Below are 26,408 nucleotides of genomic sequence, written 5' to 3' on the forward strand. Positions count from 1 at the left end.
TGAGAAACTGTATAAACTTGAAGTACTGTATAAATTTGAATTATCATCATCATCATCATTGTTATTCTTGTTCTTTTAATATCTCAAGGTACCAGTGTAGCACTTAGGCTGCCCTTCAGTTGTGATTCATTTTCTCTTTATGACAAATCCATCTCTCCTTCCCCCCATGCATAAAATCACAAGATAAAGATTTTGAGCTGGAAGGGACCTTAGGGATCATCTAGCCCAACCTTCCTTATTTTACATATGGGGAAACTGAGGCCCAGAAAGTTACCCCAGGTCACACACTTAGTATGTACCTACCACAGTACCTGTCACATAATATTTGTTGACTAAAGTGGCAGAACTGGAATTGGAACCAGGTTCTCTTAACTCCAAATGCATAGTTCATTCTGTGGTATCACACAGCCTTAATAATGTCCTTTATGCCACTTCTTGTACATACATCCTTACTGGTAATATACTACAGCCTCCTTAAAGCAATTATGCATCTTTCTATTGCCCTTTGGACCACTTGTAGTTTTAATTCTTCTTAGCTTATGGTCTTCCCATGATTTGAAGCCATATACCAACACTGGGAAAGCATGGACTTCTTGACATCAAACACTGAAAATACTAGCCAATTTCCTAAATGCTATCCAGTTATTTATTCAATTGTGGGCCCAGTTCATTGTCTGTTTATAAAGTATAAATGTTCTGTATATCTATTGACTAACTCAGTGGTCTGCTTGTCTAACTATATGTCAAAATCCACTTTATTTTTCTCCCGTGTAGGTGGTTAAATTAACCTCTTCTAAATTTTTATGAATTTCCCTGAAGAGGCTTTGCAGTGTTCAGGGACTGGATGCAATGAATATAATGCCATCTGCAAATAGGAACATTTAGATGTAGAAATCCTTCTCCATTTGAACTCTGTGCAGGATTATTCTTCATGAAACTGATGAACATCTTAAGTAAATAGAGTCTGTTTTATGCTTTGGTGTAAATTCTCGGTGGTCATTAAATGGAGTTGTCTCCTCACTCACATCTGTCACAGAAAGCTGTATAATTTTAACATGTCTGTGAGACATAGTTTGAGGAGAGCTTTAAAAGCTGCTTTTTGTTCTACTGAGTCGAATGTTTTTCAGAAATCATCAGTATTAGTCAGAGGGCATATATATTCTTTATGCCGCTCAGGATGTTGTTTAATGAAAATGTTCTATGAAAAAATCATTTTTTCAGTTCAAGCATTCTTTCAGTGTTATAACCAAGTCCCTGCCTTTAGAGAGGGAGAAGAACAAATAAGCATTTGTTAGGTGCCTACCGTGTGCCAGGCACTATGCTAAGTGCTTTAAAAGTATCTCATTTGAGCTTACAGTCTTTCCTTTTGAGGTCTTCAGGAAGTCTAGAAAAGGGATAGCCTGAGTGGTACGGTGATTCTAGAGTCAGAAGACCTACCTCTGTGACCCTGGACAGATCATTTAACCTCCCTGGGCCTCAGTTTCCTCATCTGTGTAATGAAGGTTGGCCTCAGTGGACTGTGAGGTTCTTCCAGCTCTGCATCCTCAGTCCTACGATTCTGAAGCTAAGACATGTCATGTGAAGGCTCTTTAGTTCTAGGAAGCCATAGTACCAATCCTTAAGACAAAATATTTCTAGAGGAATAAAGAGCAGTTTATGAGTCTGTGATAGCTCCATGGAAATTACTCCTTAAAAAAAAAACAAAACTGTTCGCCTACCTACATTCTAATTCTGTTCTCACCACGAAGCCTTCAGATTGTTTTATAATTGGATTATGAGGGAATTTGCTACTACCCTCCCCTCCACCCCATCCCCAAGAAATGTTATCAGTTATCTCAAGGTAATACCTGAAAATAAGTATGTGTTCCATAGGGAAATGTCTTTAAGACCTAAACAAAAACCTCATCTGTTTAACCTTCTTGGTTGCCCAGGCTACCTTAGGTCATACCCCATACTATTTTCTTGCCAGACATTTTTCCCATTATAAACTAATAAATTGACGTTCTGATTTGTAAGTTAGTCTCTTGAATTTGTCAGTCAGTGTTTGTCCTTCAGATGTTGTTTACCAGTCCTCGTTTTTATATTGAAGAAATGTTTCTTTTTGTTATGCCATATCTCACTTGTATATCTTCTCCCTCTGATCTGGCCTTATTTTGTTAGCTATATTCTGCATGCACGATGCCATAGAGAAATTTCAAATATCTGAATAGTCTCTTGAGTTTTTAGAAAAACATTGAATACCAGTGCTTTGGATGAGGTTATAGAGTAAAGTCCACAAGCCAGTACTCTATAGAGGAAAATAATCATTTACCACATTTCTTTTATAAAGTGATACAAATGGACTACATTTGGTTGATGTATCTTCCTCCTGCCTCAAACCCCAGGACTTATGGTTTGGCCTACCTCTTCGATCAAAATATTTTGACAAAATTGTTTCTGTGATATCTTATTTCTTATTTTAAGGCATTAGATGACAAAAATTTTGTGCTTTGTTCAAAACTAATAGTTGTGAATACTAAGCAGGACTCCCCAGATTTCTCAGAATTATTTTTAGACTCAAGAATTCCCAGAAAAGCTGTTTCTCTGAATATATTTCTGACCAGTCCTTTTTGTCCGAGCACAATAATACTACCTCAGAGTTATCATTCCTTTCAAGCAAAGATGAATCAGTAATACATCTATTCTCATGTCTTCTTCCACATCATTCCTTTAGGTGTACCAGCACTCGACCAGGAGAGACTGGAATGGATGTAACAAGCCGCTGTACCCTTGGAGACCCCAACAAGCTTCCAGAAGGGGTTCCCCAGCCTGCTCGCATGCCCTACATCTCCGACAAGCATCCCCGGCAAACCCTAGAAGTAATCAACCTTTTGCGGAAGCACCGGGAACTGTGTGATGTGGTACTAGTTGTAGGTGCTAAGAAGATTTATGCCCATCGAGTCATTTTGTCAGCCTGTAGTCCCTATTTTCGAGCCATGTTTACAGGAGAACTAGCAGAAAGCCGTCAGACTGAGGTAGTGATCAGAGACATTGATGAAAGGGCCATGGAGCTGCTGATTGACTTTGCATACACTTCCCAGATCACAGTGGAAGAGGGCAATGTTCAAACCCTTCTACCAGCTGCTTGTCTCCTTCAGCTGGCAGAAATCCAGGAAGCCTGCTGTGAATTCTTAAAGAGACAGCTAGACCCATCCAACTGCCTAGGCATTAGAGCTTTTGCAGACACTCATTCATGTCGTGAGCTTTTGAGGATTGCAGACAAGTTCACCCAACATAACTTTCAAGAGGTAAGTTATTTCACAAAAGTTAGAAATTCCAATACTATGTCAAATGGGATCGTGTTTGCACCCTTTAAAGTGCCATCAGTAACCTAACCACAATGTCAGATATTATGACTGCTGCTACCTTTTAGTCTTTATGGTCTTACCAGTGTTATTTGGAGAAAATTATTCGTATTCCTGCAAAGATCTTGTTTCTGATAATTTGGTAAATGAAATAAATGGTATAAAGTAAATTACACAAATAGTTTTGATTTTGAGAAGCAGCATGATGTACCACACACTGGCTATGTGACTGTGGGGATTAAAAGTGTCTAACCTACAGTAAAAGAGACTGACGCAGAGCTCTGAGCCAATGGCGCTTTATTAAAGGGTCCACGGTCCCCTCTCAGGAAGGAGACTTTGGATCTTCCTCATGATCTGAGATACCCCCTTCTTCCAGTATCTTATTTTTATAGGTTTTGATACGCATGTATGCAGAGGAGGCATGGCAAAATACAGAATCTCATTGTTTAATAGACCTTGCTCTCTTTTTAAGGTGGCCCTTTTAAGGCTCTTCCCTTCATCCCTGATCCCATCGTCTTGTTCGTTATCCCTTTTCCTTTAGGGTTTTATTAGTTACTCTCTCCTGCTTTTATCTCGTTATATATTTTTATCTCCCCTTTTTTTCTTCTCAATCAAGTAGATTCCCCCTTTCTCTCCTCTTCATCTAGTCCTATTTGTTATTTTTTTTATTTCATTTTTTGCACCCATTAAAAAAAAAGGTTTTCTTTCACTCTCTTCATTATCCATCTTCTCTTTCTCTTTACTCTAGACTCTCATTCTCTGATTCATGACCCCTATATTCATCTGGTTTCTCACTTTTCTCTGTATTCTTCATACAAGCAAAGCTTCCAAGGTATCCATTCTAGTCTTTGCCGTTCAGGAATTTTTTGCCACTACCTTGTGGGATTTACCCCTTGGTTTCCTTTCCCATTGTGCCTTACTCTCTGAACAATGCTAATTATTTTAGGTGTTTCAGGGTTCACTGTTCATGCTAGACAATCTCCCCCATCCTCTGCTGATCTATATCCTCTCTTGTCAACATTTTTGTCCTATTTTTGCCTAGAAATCTCCCTGGGTGGTTCCCACTCCTAGGTGCCAATTGCCCCTAGGGGTTCCAACTCCTCTTGAGACTCACTCCACCCCTGCACAAGACAGGTAGACTTTTCAGACACCAGATCCCCCAGTCCTCATCCAGTAAAAGATCTGCATCTCATTTCACCTATAAGAGCATGCATTCATCAGTGGAACCTCCTCCCACCTCCGAAGTAAGGCTTCTTTACTTTCTTCTCCCTTTCAATCTTTCCTCCCTTCCCTTTTCCCCACTCCAGTGTAGGCTTTTCTCTTTCTGAGACCACAGAGGTCCTCTTCCCCTTATTGCAAGCCCGTGATTTGACCCCAGGACATCACCCATTCCCCTCTATCCCTCTGCTCCCCTCCCCGCTCCTTTATGTACCCTCCAGTGTTGTAATGTAGTCCTATAAAAGAAGCAGTCACTTATAGAAAGGTGTTAACCAGGTTCTGTCCATAATGCCACCTCTTTATCAGATTTCTGCTTTCACCCTTATCTCCTTGTATACATTTAGAAAGAAATCTCTTACTGGTTTCTCTGTTGTCACTCTGTTGCTATTACTGTCCTTGTCTTTGTCTGTCTACTCCTACATGTCTGTTGTTTGGGGTACTTGAGAAGCAAATCATTCATTCATTTATGTTTTTTTGTTTTTCCTCTTCTAAAACTGTTTCAAACTCTTCTTTATTATTGAATGCCTGTCTTTTGTTCCATATGATTAGTCTCAGATTTGCTGGATAAGTTTCTCTGGGCTGTATCCTGAACAGAACTTGTTTGTGAATTGAATTGTTAAATTTAACCGCTATGTATCTTGGAATTTGCAGCCTTGGGATTTTTTTCTGGAGGTGATATGTGAATGCTTTCAGTTGGAGTTTCATTTTCTGTGTTCAGAAGTTCTGGGCAGTTCTCCTTTATTATTTCCTTCATTATGATGTTATGATTTTTTGTCCTACCATGTTCTTTTGGGAGATCTGTAATCTTTAGGTTTTCTCTGTGCATCTTATCTTCAAGATTCTTATATTTTGCTTGCATGGTGAGCATATTTTCTTTTAATATTCTTGTTTGTTTGGGGGCATCTAGGTGATGCAGTGGATAGAGCTCTGGCCTTGGAGTCAGGACCTGAGTTCAAATCCAGCCTCAGACACTTGATACTTACTAGTTGTGTTACTCTGGGCAAGTCACTTAACCCCAATTGCCTCACCAAAAAAATATATATATACATGCATACATGTATCTATCTATCTATCTATCTATCTATATATATATATATATATATATATACATATATATATTGTTTGGTCAGGTTTCTTTAATTTCTCATCTAAGTTGTCTTTCACTTATGGGTATTTGAATTCCCAGTGTATTGTTCTCTCTTGTGTTTCTTTGGTGAGGCTTACCATTGTAAGTTTTTCTAGTCCGCTCATTATTTTTGCTGTACAGGACATAAATTCTACTCTTATAATTCTCATTTCTCTTTTAGACCACTCGGGAACAGTGGGTTGTAGTTCCATTTCACAGCTTCTCTGTTCTCAAGTCCTTCATTTTGCAGTATTCCTCCCAATATTATTATTATTAGTTTTCCTGTTGATTTATCTATTTATATTCAAAGTCTTTGGGATTTCTTCATTCTGCAGTCTTTGGTACTTCTGGTCTCTTCTCCTCTTACTTTCCTTACCTCGCTTCTGACTCCTTCTTTGACTATGGTCAAATGACTCGATATCAAAGCATCTCAACCTCCTCTTCCCACACTGGACGATTCATAGTTCACCAGCCTAGGTCTCTATCACAGATAAGTTTTCGGTGAATAGAACTGGCCCCAGTTGAATGCCGTGCTTTTCTCTCAGGTTTGGCGGAGGTGATTCATAGCTCTCCACAGGCACAGTATCCTGTCTTGGTGGCCTGTCCCACTCCCTTTGTTCCTTAGTTCTCTGGCTCAGTACTGACAATTCAGAGCCTCCTTTCCGTGGAACCAGCAGTACAGAGCTACTCTCAGTTCAGAGCTTTGTAGCATTGGTACTTCCAGGTTGCAGACCCCGGGAGACTTTTGCTCCTAAAGAGTGATAATCACCAAGCTGGCCATCAAGGCCTGAGAAAACTTCCACAGCCTAAAACCAAGGTCTCTACTGAAATGAAGGAGAGGGGATAAAAGTGCAGGGGTAGGTTTTGATGTAAGCCTGTTAGTTTTTGAGTCTGCTATGTAACTCCGTTGCTGGTAAGGTGAGAGGTGGGGGAGGGGTTGCTGAATGAACTCAGGGTCAGTGAGCATCAGTTTCTGAGGTTCGAAGTTTGTTTGTTTTAAAAACCTTCTTTTGGATTCTTGGTGTCCTAGACCATGGAAACAACTGAAGTTTCTTTATCTTTGGCACATAATTTCTGTTTGAGGGAAGTTTGAGAGGTTTGGGGGATAAGACAAAATGTTTAGTCCATCATCTTGTTGTTCACATGACCCAGAAGTTCCCTCTATTGACCCTTGATCATATGCATTAGCTTTAAGGCTAAGACAGAAATGAACTCAAGCACACCCAACCATAGGTGCTGTAGAAAGTGACTGTCAAGTAAGACAGTCTTTTTTTTTAAACAAACATATGAAAAAGTATACATTTAGGGGCATCATGGTGGTACAGTGGATGGATCTCTGGCATTGGAGTCAGGAGAACCTGAGTTCAAATCCGACCTCAGACCAAACATTTGACACTTAACTAGCTGTGTGACCCTGGGCAAGTCACTTAACCCCAATTGCCTCGCCAAAAAAAAAAAAAAGTATACATTTAATTGGGCATTAGCTCCTTCAAAATAATGCATTCACATAATACCTGGGAGAGTATCCATCCATTCCAGTGGTGCTGCAATTATTCTTCAGACCACTTTTGAAATTGCCTGAAAAAAATGACTTGACTATCACACCTAAATTTTGCCTGAAAAGGATTACTCAGCTTGCATACCCACTTGACTCTAGATAACTTCTGGTTCTTTCAAAAAATCATAAACAGCCTTAAGGGATGATAGCATAGATGAGACTTGACCCTGGGTCTTCTTCTTGATTTCAAAGCCATCTATCTACTACACCATGCTGCCTCTCGTCAATCCTGTCTGTCATCTAATGTGTTATGTACTTTCCCTAGTTTCCTATTATCTATAAATTTAATAAACATACTATCTATGCATTTATTCTAATCATTAATAAAAGTTTTCAACAAGGTAGGACCAAAGAGTGCTTTGATGTAATCCACTAGTGATGTCCTTTAGAGTTGACATTAACCCAGTGGTGACTACTCTTTTGGTCGTCTCATTCAAATCTGGCATTCATTCTAACTGTGTTAGTCAGATCTTTCCATCTTTTTCACAAAGCTAACAAGAGATTTCTCAGATGTTTGTTCAGATCAAGATATGTTATATATACTTCAATAATCCTGTCTGAAAAGGAAATTACGTTAGTCTGGCATAACTGGTTCTTCACAACAGTATATTGGCTCTCAATGAGCACTGTTTCCCTTTTTAAATGTTTACAAAGAAATCTTTTTCATAATATTTTCTGGGATTTTGCTGGGAGTTAAAGGTATTCTTGCCATTTCAAATCTTATAACTCTACCTTTTTTTTCCCTTTTCAAATGTTGGGTAAATATTTCCTCTTTATGATCTACCTCTGCAACAAGAGGCCTGCTTCTTCTTGGCCTTTCAAATGAAGTTCAGTAATCATATGTGCTGGTTCTTATATATAGTTCAGGTAGACCTGGTTCCCAGAACTCATTTTGAATACAATGCTTTTTTACCATATCTGCCCTTACCTTGGATTTCAGCCCCTGTATTCACAGGATTCTCTTCAATCCTTCTCAGATTGAATATCTTCTGGGTGGAGAAAACTGGAGCAAAATTACAACTGAGTAATTCTGCATTGTCATCTGTTATTATCCTGTCATCTGCATTAGCAGCAATCTCCTCCTTTCTTTAATTTTCCTTTTGTTCTCAATCTAATTAAATTTAGTTTGTTAAAAATAACGTTCAGCCAACCCCTACCTACTGGTTCCTCCTCTAAGGCTTTCATGCATAAAAAGAAAAAAATCTCACTAGGTCTTACTATCCCTTCAAAGTATCATGCTAACTCTTTCCTCCTTTTCTCAACCAAATTCCTAGAAAAAAGTTCTCTAAACTGATGCCTGTACTTTCCTCCTAGCCTTTTCTCAACCTTTTGTAGTCTAGCTTCAAGTATCGTCATTCAGCTAGCAATGTTCTCCCCAAAGTTGCTAGCGATCTCTTAATTTGTAGATGGGATGGTTGTTTCTTAGTCATCACCCTTCTTGACCTTTCTGCTGCATTTGACCCTTCTGGTCACTCTCTCTTCCTGTATATTGCAGATTAAGAACTCAGAATTTCCTAATATTTAGAGTTGTTCAAAAGTTGATTAGCTACTTCAAATGAGATAATATACATTAGCACCTTGCTAATTTTAAAGAACCATTAAAATATTACCTATCACTCTTATTAAGTAGAAAGTTTTCTGTTATTTGGAGGCATTCAAACAGAGGGACATGATGAGCTTTTTAGGAGGGGCATCTTCAAGGGGATTCAGGTATCAGTAATGGGTCCAACTTACTTTATCAAACATTGCTATGGGGTAATCTGGTCTAGTGGATACTGGGCTGTCCCTGGAGTTAGGAATTCATGGATTTTCAAGTCCCACACATATTGGCTTAGTGACCCTAAGCAAATCACTTAACTTCTCAGTGTTCTGTGAAACCCTCTAAGATTATAAGTTCCAGAGAAGATACCAGCCTATATTTTTAGAGGAAGTTTTCTCACCCAGGAGTTCCCTTTGCTATTGAAATCATCTAGCCCTTCTTTGTTTAAGGCACTGCTAATTAAGATTCCTTAATTCTAATTTTATCCTTTCTTAAGTCCCACTGTCTGATATTGATTCAAAGTGGAACAAGTTAATAATTTTTGCCCTGGAATGTTGACCTCATCACAGTTGTCTGTGACTGTAAACATTTTCATTTTATCTTTGCCTACTTTTGAACAGGTGATGGAAAGTGAGGAGTTTATGCTGCTTCCAGCCAATCAACTCATTGATATTATATCCAGTGATGAACTAAATGTTCGAAGTGAAGAACAGGTGTTCAATGCTGTGATGGCCTGGGTTAAATACAGTATTCAAGAAAGACGGCCCCAACTTCCACAGGTAACAACGGGAAAGGGAATGTAAGGATCTTCTCTACACTAGAGGAAGTAGTTTGATTTAAAGTAGAAACATGAAAGAAATCTTAAATTTCTCTATCTAGTACTATAAAATTAGCACTGGCTGGGCCAAAGAATGTTTAGAATGATTTGTGCTTCTCTTAAGTATCTTACCCTATTGCTTGCCTGAAAATCTCCACTCTGTTTTATGACAATTACAGATTTAGAACATAATGTAAGTTATTATCTATAAAGTCTGAAATTGATAACATAAAGGTAAATATAAATATCATAATTTCTTCCCAATAACTTGGAAATCCTGATATTCTTTAGTAGTGGGGGGTTGGAAAGGATGAAGAAAAAATAAAGGGATGATATAGAACCTGAGTAGCTGCAGGATGGAAAACATTTGAGAAAACTACCATTATTGATTTGTGTGGTCTCTAGTGGATTAACTAGATTTTATCTCTGGCTACTAATTTTGTTTAAGTCCATTTGCATAAGCTGGAGAGAATTGTGTATGCTTGCTAAAAACTCAAAATAACCTTCTTAAATGACATAAGTTGCTTGAAGTAAAGAACTGGAGTCAATTATATTACTATATTTGTATCACTGTATTTTTTTTTTCAATATATTTCTATTTTGTGGTTTCAGCAATATGGCTAGTTCCTCCTCTGATACAGATCATAACCCCTTCATGTTTCCTCAGCCTTTGATTCTTGTCCATGTCCTTTCATAAATCTTTATCTTAGGGGTATCATCTCCTTTTCTTTTTCTATTTCACCATTTCCAATTAGATCTCAATATAATTGAAAGCAAAATTGGACCACCTAGTTATCCCTGAGTCATGCACTCAACTGGATGTCTTACAGATTATAGACTGGTACTTTTAGTAGTGTTTGTTGTCTTGTAGGTGCTGCAGCATGTTCGTCTGCCTTTGCTTAGTCCCAAGTTCCTGGTGGGTACAGTAGGCTCTGACCCCCTCATCAAAAGTGATGAAGAATGCAGGTAAGAATATCCATTGCTAGGAAGAAACAGGGATTGAGCATTTATATTTTCTCCTCTTTCTTGTATTTACTTCTACTTCTTTCTGTATATTATATTTCTTAATGCTAAAGCCATGTTGTTTTAAAGATTTTTCTTATAGGATAGAGTCAAGAGAAGGCTCATAAAGGGAGGGCTGAACTTACATTATTCCATTCTATTAGTTTTTGTATTATGATACTTATTGATATAGAAGTGGCAATGAAATCTAAAGGTAGATTTCTATAATTTTAATAATAAATACCTATTGAACAAATCAAAGATTTTAAGACAATTTGGGGTTTGAAGAGACAATTCTTTGCTAAAATCTGATAAATGCAGATTTCTTAGGATGAATTAAGAAGTAATGCTACTAGCCTTTGCACTAGTGGGCAATTTTTGCTCATTCAGACATTTCATTCATTCAACAAACATTTATGAAGCTATGTAGCTGATGCTATACTTGAATTGAGTCCAGCCTTCAGGCATCCACTCACAATCATCATTTGCCAACAGTCTTAGAACCATAAGAAATCCTAAACCCCAAGAAACCATAGGTAGTAGAGGTTCTGTCCCAGAGGAGATTCACATCCATTAGAGGTCTCAGACTTCAAGGTGCCAAAAGCACTAGAGAGCCTACTCTAAAAGAGACTTAACTCTTTTGGAAATCCAGAGCATTAAGGTACCAAAGTTATTAGAGAGCCTATGCTTGTAAAAACTCAAGGATAGGAAACTGATTACTTGTTCCACAACTAGAATGTTGTCTAGGTATTCCTTCTCTCTTGCTGTCTTAGAATATGGTTATGGAGCTGGAGTTGTCCTAGAAGAGATGAAGTTCCATCACAGAGCTTGAGCGTCAGGCAGCCATATGTACTAGAAGAACTAGTAAAGGAATCAGAGATTGGGGGTGGGGGCCAAGTGCTTTTTCTGCACAACAGGATATTTTCTGTGTCTCATTCTCCATAATCTCAGAATGAGGGTGTGGTGCTGGCACTGAGAGTAACATCAGTCCAACCTGGAGGAGCCAATACCAGTGACTCATTGACTCTTAGACAGAACCCCCTGCCATATCCACCTGCTCCATATATCCCCAGCTCCTGCGTATTTGGAATAGCCAGTTATGAAAGTTGGAGCTACCTTCCCCACACTGACTACTCTGTGATCACAGGATCATGGAGGGCAGGGGCTACAATCAAATTAATCTTTTCTCATCCTCTGGCAAGCAGACTTCCTGTTTATGTTGCCCTTATGCCTATGATTCTGTCACTGATTCAGTCATCAATGCAGAAATCCAGACATGTAGCTTTGTACTCTCATCCCTTTCCATCTCAGCTCTCTTCTTCTGCAGTTCATATCCTGTTCCATTATGCCTTCTGAAATTCTTCTTAAGGGAAGTTAACAACTCCCCTTCATCTTTATTTTCTTTTCCTGACACATTTTGCATTTTCTGTGGTTATTAGAAACCTGAATCCCTGTCCTATACTGAATGCTTCTTCTCTCACAGCTCCTCACTTACTAGAAAAGTAGGCATGCTCGTTGCCACTGCAGATCATTGATTTGCCACCTTTTGAAGTACTCATCAACTTCTTTCAAATTTAGGCCATCTGTATCATCCATATCATGTCTTCAGGTCATTCTTCTCCTTTCTCAAAGAGTTCTGAATTTGGTTCACAATCTTCCACTTAACCCCAACCCCTGCCTTCAACCCCTGGAAACTTAAATGTATAAATTAATATTCCCTGGAACACAGTGGCCTCACAATTCAAGGTATTTTAATGTGATGAAAAGAGCTGAATTTGATGTCTGAGAACTTAGGTCCAAATTCTGACTCCTAGGAAAAGGTATCTTCATTCATTATTTCTCAGCCATTTGTATCATTTCAGACCCTACCTCTCAACTGAAATTCTGCTAAGATTACCAGTATTCTCTTAAGTATTAAATATGAAGGCCCCGGCCCTGGAGTCAGGAGAACCTGAGTTCAAATCTGGCCTCAGACACATTACACTGGTTACTAGCTGTGTGACCCTGAGCAAGTCACTTAACCCCGATTGCCTCACCAAGAAAAAAATATATATATATACGAAGGCCTTTTCGCAGTGCTTATTTTTACTTTATCTCTCTTTATGGCATTTAATACTGTCAATTACCCCCTTCCCCTGGATACATTTTGCTTCCATAATTCTGCTGTCCCCTACTTCCTCCTTTTTGACACTTTTGTCTTCTTTCATTTTTAAAACTTTCTTTTTTATTACAAATTTAGCAAAGAAGAACATTTCAATACAAAAGGAAAATATAAAAGATTATAAGTGAAGGTTGTTTCTATTATTTAGTTTTTAAAGCAGATTTTAAACTTAACACAGTAGTAATCAAACTTCCCTGTTTCTGACACTTTCTGAACTCCTTTCTGCTTTCTTCTGTGACTTTTAAATGTTTTGTTGAGGTCTTTCTTTCTATCTTCCTTCCTTTCTTTTTGGCAACACTATCATTACTCACCAGCTCTCCTCCCCTGCATAGAAACCCCTCTTTGTAACAACTAGGAATAGCCAGGCAAAACAAATTAACTTGCTGACTGTGTCAGAAAATGTTATGTCTCATTTTCCATCTCTAGTTCATCTCTTCTCTGCCAAGAAGATGAAACCTATGCTTCATCATAGGTCTTCCTAAGTCATGATTAATCACTGTAGCATTCTTTCCTTGAACATCATCCATTTCCCACTCACTAAACCTGTGTTCCCCACCAAACTCTCTGTCTTGGGCCTTTTTCTCTTCTCTCTGTACACTTTCTTAATGTCTTATTAGCTCTCATAGGTTCTACCATCCTTTCTATGTAGATGACGCCATCTACATATCAGCTGTCATCTGTTTCCTGAAGTTTGAAGCATGAAGTTCACATCATCAACTGCCTGTCCCGCAGGCATCTCCAACTCAGAGTGTCTGAAAAAAAATTCATTTCCCCCACTTAATCCCCCTTCAACATCTCACCATTTCTGTTAAGAGTATAATCGTTATTCAAGTCATCAAGGTTCTCAGCCTCAGATTTATCCTTAACTTTCCCTCTCTTATCTCCTCATATGGTTCAGTTGCCCAGCCTTATTGATGTTGCCACTGCAATATCTCTCACATTCTTCATCCCCGTCTTTCCATGTGTACGGCCAGTACCTAGTTCATGCCCTCATCACCTCTCAACTGGACTGTTGCAATAATAATTTCCTAGTTGATCTCCCTGCTTCAGATTTCTCTTTCCTTCAATCTGTCCTTCACCCAGTTGCAAAATTTATATTCCTAAAACAAGTCTGATTAGGAATCTTCATTGACTTACCATTTCTCCTCATGGGTTACTGTGGCACTCTCTTTGGTGATCATCCAATGGCTGGTTCCCTCTGTAATCTTGCATTTTACTACCTTGTGTTTATTTTGTTTTATTCTGTATAGAATATTCAGAACCTAAGTTCCTTGCAAGTAGGTATTCTTTCTTTCTTTGTACTCTGTCACCCTAGTCCTTAGCATAGTGCCTTGCACATAACAGGCACTTGATATGTTCTGTATATATTTATATTTGTACATGTCTTTTTCTCAAGTAAAAGATCAGCTCCTTGAATGTAGGGATTATTTCTTTGTATTTATAATTACATTGCCTAGCACATAGTAGGTGCTTAACAAGTGCTTGTTAATAGATTGATTTTGGATAAAATAACAAGCTCCTCAACCTGGTACTAGTTCTTCACGAGGCAGAGCCAAGATAGCAGAGTAGCAGGAAGAAATACAGCTGGGCTTCCCCCAAAACCATTTCAAACAGATCTAGAAAATGCACTAGACCAAATCCTGTTGGGGAAATCCAAGAAAAAAATCAGTTGAGTCATTTTTCCAACCCAGGTTATCATAGTGAGATATTGGAGATATGGAGTCTGGCCAGGAATACACCATAGGTGTGGAGCACTCCAATACAGGGAGAGGTTGTGCAGTAGGGCAAGAAAAGGTCCCAGACCCTTACCAGGGCACCATGACTTAACACAGGGAGTGGAAAGAAGTGCCAACCGGCAGCTCTGTCACTTATTACCCCCCATTCTAGGTCACAGATCTAGGTTGGATGGAGAAGAAGACTTGCACCCAGGGATAGCATGCCAGGATAAGGAGCAGTTTTGGGCCCTATCTTGTGCTTCAAGACAGGAGCAAGTTTAAAAGCAAGCAGCAGTGAATGACTCAAACTCCAGAAGCAAATCAAGTCTCAGTTCAAGCTTCTATCTGAAACCTACAGAGGAATAACCAGGTCAGGTTGAGAGTGGCTTGAGTCTAGCAGCATGGTACTATTGCTCAGACCCAAACCCAGGTCAAAAACTTGCAGAGCTCAGATCAGTGGGATCACAGACTTTGCCCTGGATCAGTCCATTTTGGGAGCACTGAAAGCTGTGGGTTCCCAACCAAAGCTGTACCTGAGTTCCTGGAATTACAGGGCATTTGGTACCCCCAAGAAAGCAGCAATAGGAGTAACTCAGACTTTCCTTCCAGAAGTACAAAGATTCCAACCCAAAAATCAAGCCCAAAGTCAGAAAGTAGGATAGATGCATGAGCAAACAAAAAAAGAACCCCACCATAAAGAGCTATTATGGTGATAGAAATACACAACAGAAATCCGAAAGAAGAGAATGATTCTAAAACAAGAAACGCCTCTAAAAAAAGCATTGCTTGGGCACAAATTCAAGTAGAATTCTTAGAAGGTGAAACAAAGAGTTTTAAGTTGAAAATATTTTTATAAATGAGAGGAGAGCACTAAAGAAAAAAAATGAAAAAGGAATGAGAAACATGGAAGCAAGAATTGAAAAGAATATTAGCAGCTTGGCACAAAAGATGAAAAAAAAACGTAAGCCAATGACTTCATGAAGCAACAAGAAATATTAAAACTCAAAAGACTAAAAATTAGAAGAAAGCATGAAGTGTCATAGCAAAAACAATTGACCTGAAAAACAGATCAAGGAGAAAAAAATTTAAGAATCATTGGAGTACTTGAACACCTTGACAAAAAGAGAACTGAGACATCATATTTTAAAAAATCTTAAAGAAAACTGCCCAGATCTCTTAACAGCAAAGAGGAGAGTGAATATAGACTCTATATTCACCATCTAAAAGAAGAATTTCAACATGAAAACACCCAAAAACATCATAGCCAAATCGAGAACTTCCAGGTCAAAGAAAAAATACTACAAGCAGTCAAAAAGAAAGAATTCAAGTACTGATGGGCCACAGTAAGGATCACACATGATTTATTTGGCAGCTACCACTATGAAGGAGCAGAGAGCTTGAAATATGATATTCCAGAAGGCAAAGGATATAGGCTTACCGGCAAGAATAATTTGCCCAGTAAAACTGAGTATAAAGTTTTTAAAGTTCAAAAATATTAATGAACAATAATAAATGACTAAACAAAGATAAACTCTCAGGAAATGATATATGTGTACCCTCTGAACCTTATTGTAATCAATGGTGATAGAGGGAATCTACTTAGAGGGCCTAAGAGTGGTTCTGTTATGTGTTGATGATCTTAAAAGAATAATGAAAAGAGAGGGGAAAAGGAATACACACTAGGGTAAACGAAAGGAAAGTTAGGAAAAATTATCTCACATAGATCAAGATGCACAAGTAGAAGTCTATACAAACAAGGAGGAAGGAGGGCCTGACACTTGAACCTCATTCTCATCTGAACTGGTCAAAGGAAGAAAGAATAGAGACACACATACACACGTGCACGCGCACACACACACACACACACAGAAAGAAATACATTCCACTCAACAAGGAAATAGAGAAGGAAAAATTGGAAGGAATTTGTTCTAAACAGAACAACCTCTATCTAAATAAGTACAAAGACATTTATAGTTCTTTTTGAGGTGTCAAAAAATGGGAATCTGAGGGGATGTCTATCAACTGGGAGATGGCTGAACAAGTTATGGTATCTAAATGTTATGGAATACTATTTTTCAGTAAGAAATGATGAAAGGGATGGTTTCAGAGAAACCTGAGAAGATTTACATGAACTGATGTAGAGCAAAGTGGGAAGAATCAGAACAACAATTTATACAATGACAGCAATATCATAAAGACAAACAACTTCGATAAACTTTAGAAATCCAATCATTGTAATGACCAACCATCATTTGAGAGGGCCAATGATGAAACATGCTACCCATCTCCTGATAGAGATGTTTAAGGCCCAGGGTATAGAAGGAGGCATGTGTTTTGTATATATTTATATACATATAGATATATACACACCCATGCATATACGTGTATATATAGGTATATATGTATGTTTATGCATATATATTAGGTATATATTATATATTTTTTTTTTGCTTGACTATACTTATTTGCAACAGGCGTTTTGTTCTTCTGTTTTCTATTTGTGGGGGTTGGGGGGGAGAGCAGATTTTTTTGATTGAAAAAAATAAAGTGTAATTTTTAAGAAACATAAAGTTCTACCACCTCACACCTATCAGGGTTAGTGTGACAGAAAAGGAAAATGACATGTTGGAAGGGATGTGGAAAAATTGGGACACTAACACATTATTGGTGGAGTTGAACTGATCCAGCCATTCTGGAGAGCAGTTTGGAACTATGCCCAAAGAGCACTGTGCATACCCTTTGACCCAGCAATACCACTACTAGGTCTGAATCCCAAAGAGATGAAAGGAAAAGTACAAACACAAAACACAAAAATGTTTATAGCAGCTCTTTTTGTGGTGACAGAATTGGAAATTGAGGGGATGCCCATCATTTGGGTAACAGCTGAACAAATTGTGATGGAATTCTATTGTGCTATAAGAAGTCATGAGCAGGATGCTCTCAGAAAAACCTGGGAAGATGTATATGAACTGATGCAAAGTGAAGTGAGCAGAAGCAAGAGAACATTGTGCACAGTAATAACTGCAATATCAGTACAAAGATCACCTGTGAATGACTTAGCTTTTCTGAGCAATACAACGATTCAAGACAATTTCAAAGGACTTAGGATGAGAAATGTTATTTAGACGGAGTCAATACAAATCAAAGCACATTTTTTTTTACTTTATTTTTCTTTTTTTGTTTGTTTTCTCTTGCAGCATCGCTAATATGGAAATATATTTTGTGTGACTTCATATGTATAATGTATATCAAATTGCTTACCTTTTCAAAGAAGGGAGAGGAGAGATGGAGGGAGAGAATTTGGAACTCAAAATTTTCAAAAAAGAAAATGTTACAAAAAAAATTTTTTACATGTAATTGAGAAAAATAAAATAAAAAAGAAAAAGAAAAATAGAGTTCTTCACAATTTGGCTCCCGTTTACCTTTACACACTTAATTTGTATCAGTTCTCCTTAGTGTACTCTTATCTGCCAACTAGATTAGCCTACTAGCAGTTTCCCAAATCGGACATTCCACATCTCATTTCTCTGCCTTAGCACAAGTTGTCCTGTCTCTCCCCCCTACCTCCCATTATTAGCCTACAGTTCTTCCACACTTTAATCTTGAATCCTTAGCTTCCTTCAAGATGCAGTTCAGATGCTGTGTACTATGAAAAGCCTTTCCTAATTGCCTCTCCCTATTCCCAAGGTGTAACTACTCTTTCCTTCCTTAAATTAACTTGCATTTTAGAAAAACAGCAAGAAATTGGGGAGGAGGGGGAAATCTTCGCAACAAGGTCTGATTTTGAAGATATATATAGGGAACTGAGTCACAATTACAAGAAAAAAAGCCATTTCCCAAATGATAAATGGTCAAAGTATATGAATCAACAGTTTTCAGAGGATGAAATCCAATCTGTCAATAGCCATGTAAAAAAATGCTCTAAATCACCAATAGAGAATGCAAATTAAAACAACTCTGGGGTACTACCTCACACACATCAGTTCTGGGTCTCAGATCCAGGGCAGGACTGAAAAGGGTACCAGTACAGGGACAAACATTCCCGGGTATGGAAGTCCTGTACTATGTTTTTAAAAAGGTTAAAATGTGTTTATAAAAGGAATGACAGTGCTAGAGGGAAAAAATTGGAAAATAAATGGAAACTATAGAAGCAGGAATTGGAAGGGGAATTAATAGCTTGGCACAAGAGGTACAAAACCTTGCCCAAGCAACAAACTCTCTGAAAATTAGAATGAACTAAATAGAATTTAATGACCTCATGAGGAAACAAAAAATATTAAAGTCAAAAGGTTGAAGAAAAAAAAAAACAGAAGAAAATGTGAAGTTGTCTCATAGCAAAAACAACTGACCTGAAAAATAGATCATCAGACTATCTGAACATCATGATAAAAAAAAAAGCCTCAACATCCTGTTTCAAGAAATCTTAACACTACCCAGATATCCTAGAACTAAATGGCAAAGTAGAAAAACAAAGAACCCATTGGTCGCCTCTTGAAAGAAACTCCAAAATGAAAACTCTGAGGTGCATCATGGCCACAATCCAGAGCTTCCAGATCAAAGAATGCTTCAAGCAGCCAGAAAGGAGGATTTCAAGTACTAAAGAACCATAGTTGAGATCACACGTGATTTAATAGCCACCACTACTGTGAAGGAGCAGAGAGGTTGGAATATGGTGTTCCAGAAGGCAAAAGATACGGGTTTACAGCCAAGAATAATTTACCGAGCAAAACTAAGTATAAGGCTACTGGGGAAAATATAGACTTTTAATGAAATAGAGGAATTCTAAGCATTCCTGATGAAAAGACCAGACACACAGAGTTGGGGACAGAAATACATTTAGCTCATCAGGGAAGTATAAGAGAAAGAGTAGAGAGAAGGGGGTAGAGTAGTTTAGAGGGAGAATGACTTAGAGAGAGGGTAGCTTAAGAGGATGGATTAATCTTAAGTAAAACAAAGGATATACAAAAATATTTATAGCTCTTTCATGTGGCAAAGAATGGAAATTTGAGGAAATACCCATAAATTGGGAAGTGGATGAATGTTATGTTATCTAGTATGATGGAGCACTATTGTGCTGAACTATTATCAGCGTAATGACTAACACCAGGATTCCAAAGGACTACCAGTGAAATACGTTACCATCTCCTGATGGGTATGAAGGACTCAGAATGCATTTGGATAAGGCCAACGTGAGAATGTGTTTCAATTGACTACATGTTTATAATGGGTTTTATTTTTCTTGTGATCTCATTGTAGGGCAAGAGGTGGTTAGGGTGGGAGAGTGAGAAGGTAGATCTTGACTGATTAAAACAAATAATACACATTTTAACAAAAGAAAAACTAACTATGCAGCCGTGGCAACTGGTATTGTACATTCAGCACAACTATGTTTAGTTTCCAGTTAAGGCATTTTTTTGTCCCAAACGAAAACTTTTTATTTTGGAAAGGTTCATATTCATGTTCTAGGCTAAAGCTAAACTTAAAAGGTGGGTTCATAATGAAAATAATAACTAAAACAACTCATAGTGTGACTTGTGCTATTGTTCTTATCTTCTTTTACAGTAGCTGGTGTATGTAACTTAGTTTGATATGTGCTTGCTGTTTTTCGTCAGATTACATTCCTAAACTATGTTAGAGCTTGTTAGTGTGACTCGGACATCTAAAATAAAGTTATCTTTCTTTTCCCAGAGACCTGGTGGATGAAGCTAAAAATTACCTTTTACTGCCACAAGAACGACCACTGATGCAAGGACCAAGGACACGTCCACGAAAGCCTATTCGATGTGGAGAGGTACTATTTGCAGGTTTGTGTCCAGTGTGCTTGGTGTGTGATCAGCATTGAAATAGTAATGTGTGTGTGTATTTACATGTCTTCCTGTGGTATCCATTGCTATACAAACTCTATGATTACAAGGTAGTATGAGGGGCACCGGCCCTGGAATCAGGTGGACCTGAGTTCAAATATGGCCTCAGACACTTGACATGTACTAGCTGTGTGACCCTGGGCAAGTCACTTAACCCCACTGCCAGAAGAAGAAGGAGGTAGTGTGAGAAAAAAAAGAGACTGGCTGGCTAGGTGTTCAAGCAAGGCCTTGCTTTTGGATAGGATTTTCATCTTATCAAGCTGGTCCTCAACTTTGGAATGTCAGAAATGTAAGGATAATCACGTTCTGGGCAATGAATTGACATTAACCCAATTCAGAAGACACTATTCATGAACTGGAATGCCACTGCATTTATAGGAGCTTTACCTGACCTGATAAATAGTATTGGTTTTCCACCTCCTGGTGGGTAAGTTTACTTAAGAAAACAAAAGTCAAACGGTTGCTTGGTGAATAGAGAATTAAGAATCAAGGGATATGGATATTCTTAAGGAATATTTTTATTAAGCTGAGTAATTTAATGAATTGCCCTTCTCTGTTGTAGGAATATTTCTACCTCAGCAAAGAAATTTAGAGCACTTTGTCTCTTAGATGCAGAATAAACAACAAATCCATATTTATTTGTTAGCTGTCCTTTTTCTTGAATACATGCCATCCCTTCTGTTAGGGCAGTACCTCAGATGTGTTGCTGTCACATCTCATCTCATATTTGTTACATTTTAGTCTCCTTAATAAAATTGGAAAAACACCCTCTTCTTCTTGATTGAGTTATAAAATCTGATTTGGAAGAAACCACAGAAACCATATAGTACAACACATATCCGAACAAGATTTTCCTCTTCTAACCCCACTAACAAGAAGCCACTTTGCCTCTGCTTGGAGAGCTCTGCTAATGGGGAATTCTCTACTCTTAAAGCAACCCATTCAACTTTTGGAGCGTTCTAATTGTGAAGAAGCTTTCCTTAACATTGAAATACAATCTATCTCTACAGCAACTTTCACCATTTGTGGTACAATGGAAAGAAGACTAGTTTGGAGTTGAAAGATCCAGGTTTGAATCTCAGCTCTGCCACTTACACGACTGTGAGCAAGTCACTTACTTTCTCTGGGCTTCAATTTTCTCATCTATGAAATGAGAAAGTTGGATTAAATAATTTCTAAGTTATCTTCTAGTTCTGAATCTGTTACACGTTCCTCCATTTCTCTTCCATGTACAACATTGCTAACATCTTTGTTCTTGCCACACCTGCAGGTATTCCACTTTCATGTTTAAAAACTGCCAAATGAATTGTCCTTAAGCACAAATCAGGTCATATCACTCCCTTACTCGATAATGAATGGCTCCTATATCTATCACTAGGAAAAAATAAAAACTCTTACTCACACATAGCACTCCTGCTCTCGTCTCCTTGCCTTTGTACTGGCCATCTTCCATCCCTGGAATAGACTTCTTCCTCTCCTGCACCTTATAGAATCCTTTACTTTCTGCAGCTCAGGCACCACCTTCTCCATGATTTCTTTCTTTATCTTTCCAAACTGCTATTGCCATCACTTCCTAACTACTTTACATTCAGCTACCTTACATTCATTTCGTATTTAATCTTCATATGCATTCTGCATATAATTATACATATACATATTGTCTTACACAATACAATGTAAAGTCCTTGAGCAGGGATTTTTTTTTTTTCATTTTTTGTCTGTATACCAAACCCCTAACACAGTGGCCTGCCAATAGTAGGCACCTAATGCCTACAAATGCTTGTTGATTGATTAATAAAGAAGTGGAGGTAACAAGGATAGACTGCTCTTTATAGAAGTTAAGCAGTAAAGAGGAGGATTCCTAGACGGTAACAGAGTTAAGGGAAAAGTTGTTGCTTTTTAACAAAAAGAGACTTTAAAATAATTTTAAGTTGAAGGAAAAGACCAAAAGGAAAGAAATACTGAGGGTACATCTGACAGGGGAATGGTCAAGGGAACAAGGCAACAGAAGAGGTGGGACAGATGGGGACAGAGTTAGTCCTTCATAGAGGAAAAAAGCCTCATTCTCTGAGACTGAAAGGAACCAACAAAGGATGGGTGAGAATATAGGTTAAAAGTATAAATAGAGACATTTGCCATGTAACAGACATTTATACTCAAATGGATCTCTGAACCCATGGGCATACAATGCCAGTCACAACCAGTATGACTCTGGTTTATGAAAATTTGCCATAAGAAACCCACCCAACATGCTAGGGTCCTACCCTCCTGATTTTCTCTTAATATGAGGATACCATTGGAGAAGAGGAGCTAGCCCTTAGTTAGACCTCACATTACTAACCCATTGTTTTTGCTTATGCATTTCTTTGATATATATCACTCTGCCTCTCTGAAATTCCTGGTTTTTTATGTGTTAGTCTACTCATTCCCATCTTTTCTAAAGAGTGATACTTTCAATTTTTACTTATTCCTCTGAACAGGTGTTTACCATTACCAGAGTAATCCATGTCTCTCAAACCACATAGCAACAATTAACATTTACATACCACTTGCAATTCACTTTTTTACATTACCTCATCTGATTCTCACAGTAATATTATGAGGTGCTATCAGTATTATTAGCATTTTACAGATGAGAAGTTACATGGCTTGTCCAGGTTCACACAACTGATAAGGGCTTGAGGCAAGATTCTAGGTTGGGTCTTACTGATTCGAAATCCAGTGTTTTATACACTGTACTGTGCTACAGTACAAAATTAAATAGTATATTATAAAGAGTATGCACTTAATAAATGCTTGTTAAATGGATTAGTTAAATACAACCTCACTTTTATAATTTTTTTGACTCTATCCAGGATGATCTACCATTTCACTTTGCAACTACTTGGACTATAATTTAATACTCTTCCAAATATGTTTAGAAGATGTATTTGTTAATATCAAACTTTTAACTTCTGACTTTGTCACCTCTTTTTTATATGAATAGCAACTCTCAGATGTTTAATAAGACAGTTCATCTCACTCAAATTTCTCCCAAAGCCAAATCCTATGTATAACTGGGACCTGGTATAATCATGGGATCATAGATTTAGAGCTAGAAAGGACCTTAGAGGTAACCCTTTGTGTTTTTAAGCCCCCAGGTATCAGTGGTTCCATGGTTCATCTTGGTAAAAGACTTCTATTTATTTGTTTTTCTACTTTCCTATTTGTTGTATTCTCTCCTCTGAAGAGCACAGTGAATGCCTTCTCTTACCAAGACTGATGATTCTTTCTAGCTAATAGCTTCTTAACAGAAACTTCCTGGATGCTTACAATATTTTTTATACAAAGTTGAAATTTCTTTAGGTCTTTTAAAATTCTGTATCCTTGAAATAGGATGCTTCTTGTAATACTATTTTTCTATATGTTCTGACCTTATAAAGTTTTTTTCCTTGCTGTAATGCTGTCTTCTCCCTCTCTCTCCTGGCACATTGGGGATAGATTTTTCTCTAAGAAAAAAATTGATGAAATTTTTCTGTCATGACCCCTCCATTTTTTCTCTTTCCTTTTCACCTTTCATATAGATCTTAACATTTCTTAGGGAAGATAATTGATATTAAATTCACTCCTTCTGCCCCTCCTCCACTGTCCTTAGATTATATATTCCATTCTCCTTTTAACAATGTTTCTTTTACGCCTATTTTAGATACTAAACTGTTAACCATCAATTTATCATCCACTGAATTTCCCAGCCTCCCAATGTTCTAATGTTTCATCAGCTCTCAATGCGGATGACTCTCTGCTTTAGCCATAATTTTTCTCCCAAAATCCAGGCCCACATCACCAACTACTTGTTCTATAGGCATCTCAAATTCAACATGTCCAAAACAAAACTCATTTTTGCTCCTTGTTAAATCTATCACTCCCTCTTCCTAACTTCCCAGTTTCTCCTGAGGGTACCACTATACTTATAGTTACCCATATTCAAAACCCTAGAGTCCTGCTAGACTGTTCACTCACCCTTCCCCACCCCCTACCCCTCACATCCAGTCAGTTGCCAAGTCTTGTTCATTCACATCTACCCACCTCAGACATTTTGGGGGCCATCTCCAGTAATCCTGGTCTGTAGCTTGCCACTGGACTTAGATGGCTCCAGAAGAGAAAGTGAGGCTAGTGACTTTGCACAGCCCTCCCTCACTTAAATCCAATTCACTTGCAAGTTATGACATCACTTTCCTGATGTCATGGTCCTCTTTAAGAACAAAGGACAAACAACAACCCCAGACATTTTATATCTTCCCTCCCTCTGCCCACCTTGGGGAGAGTTAATCTATAGTTTTTTTTGTGCTAGTTTGAGGCTAACCTTTCTTGATGAATGAGTGAATGCAAACTCAACTCATCCAGTATATCTGGCCCCAGAGCATACTTAACGCCTATACATCATCCCAAATATTTTACTACCCACCCTCTCCATCCTCTTCCACTTCTTGCTCTGGAAACAGTAATCAAATCAGTACTACTCTCGCATCTGGAAGAGATGCCATTTGACTGCCATTTGACACCCCTCCATTCCTGTGGCTTCCTAGACCAAAGCTATGTTCCCTGGCTATCATTGCCATGTATGTGTTGTCTTCCCTATTTGGATATTAGAACCTTGAGGTCAAACACTGTGTCACTTGTGTATTTGTATCCCCAACACCTAGGATAGTGCATATTACCTAGTAGGTACTTAAAAAATACTTTTTAATTTATTTATTCATTCTGCCTCCATAGCATATCTTGCATCTTTTCCTTCTCTCCACTCACACAGCCATCACTATAGTTCAGGCCTTCATCACCTGTCATCTGTGTTATTGCAAGTCTCCTAACTGGACCCCCAACTTTTTGATTAATCTTCCATACAGCTACCATGTTTCTTAAGCTCATCTGACGACATCATTCCCCTGCTATAAAAGCTTTAGTGGCTCTCTGTTGCCTCTAATATAAAAAGTACTCAGCTTGGTGTTTAAAGCCTTTCACTGTCTGGCTCCAGCCTATCTTTCTAGGCTTCTGTTTCCCTTCCCACATTCAATTTTCCAGCCAACCTGGCTTATCACCTGTAAGCCAGGGGCTCCTTCTCCTCCTTGCTACATCTCAAGACCCCCTTCTCTTTCACCATCACCTCCTCCTTTACTCCAGTCTCTGATAAAGAGATGACTCTTTTCCTGGCCAAAGCCAGTCCCTTCATCCTCTCTCATCCCATCTTCTCCAACAGTTTGTTTCCTTTCTCTCTCTAGTCTTTAGTTAGAGATTATCTCTGATCTAGTGATTGCTTCCTTGTTGACTAAAAATAAGTTTCCCCATCACAAAAATAAATAAATAAATAAATGAATGAACCCTTACCGAGGTCTTTCCATCCCCACTACATATCCAGCCCTAGTCTCTCCCCTGAGTTCTCCATTCTTTTATAATGTCCTGCCATTTGGAGTCCCTCAAGCCTAAGTCCAAGCACCCCTTTCTATACAATGGAGTCCCTCAAGCCTAAGTCCAAGCACCCCTTTCTATACAATACAAAGCTGTCCAGATTTCCTCCAGTCCTCACTGCTAGTGCCCACCCTCACAAAACTATCTTGTTTTCATTTCATACCTATTTTGTATATCCTTATCTGTGTCCATGTTGTCTCTCCTGTTATAGAATGTGAGCTCCCTGAGAGTGCTGGTGGCTTACTTTTTTATCTTCACCTCCCAGAACAGTGTCTGGCACATAAAAGGTTCTCATTAAAAGTTTGTTGGTTGGTTGGGAAGCATCATGGCTTTGTGTAAAGAGCTCAGAATTTAGAGTGTGAATCCCAGTTCTGCCCCTTACCTGCCTGGGTGACCTTGGGCAAGTTCCGTTTCTTCTCTGGGCCTCTAAGGTCCCTTCCTGTCCTAAATCTGTTATCATATGATTTGGGAAATTGTATAGTCCAAAGCTCCATTTGAAGTAGTTGATAACATCATACATTTTTAGGACTCCCTTACCACCTTATAAGGAATATTTTTCCATAATTCTATTCCATATAAACTTAGATGATGAGTCCCAAGGGCAGTGACTTTGGCTGTACT

At 38.3% G+C, this 26,408-nt stretch overlaps 1 protein-coding gene across 1 annotated transcript in view; it reads left to right on the top strand.

Annotated features, from left to right (window-relative positions):
• The window catches only part of KLHL20 (kelch like family member 20), a 58,951-nt gene that overhangs the window by 15,025 nt on the left and 17,518 nt on the right, over positions 1 to 26,408 (top strand). Inside the window, exons 3-6 of the mRNA XM_027868557.1 lie at positions 2,714 to 3,287; positions 9,407 to 9,565; positions 10,475 to 10,569; positions 20,170 to 20,285. Coding sequence (XP_027724358.1) covers positions 2,714 to 3,287; positions 9,407 to 9,565; positions 10,475 to 10,569; positions 20,170 to 20,285 — 944 coding nt within the window. The remainder of the gene's footprint in view (positions 1 to 2,713; positions 3,288 to 9,406; positions 9,566 to 10,474; positions 10,570 to 20,169; positions 20,286 to 26,408) is intronic.

Source organism: Vombatus ursinus, unplaced genomic scaffold (genome assembly GCF_900497805.2).
Source record: "Vombatus ursinus unplaced genomic scaffold, bare-nosed wombat genome assembly UNPS02014789.1, whole genome shotgun sequence".
Lineage (NCBI taxonomy): Eukaryota > Metazoa > Chordata > Mammalia > Diprotodontia > Vombatidae > Vombatus > Vombatus ursinus.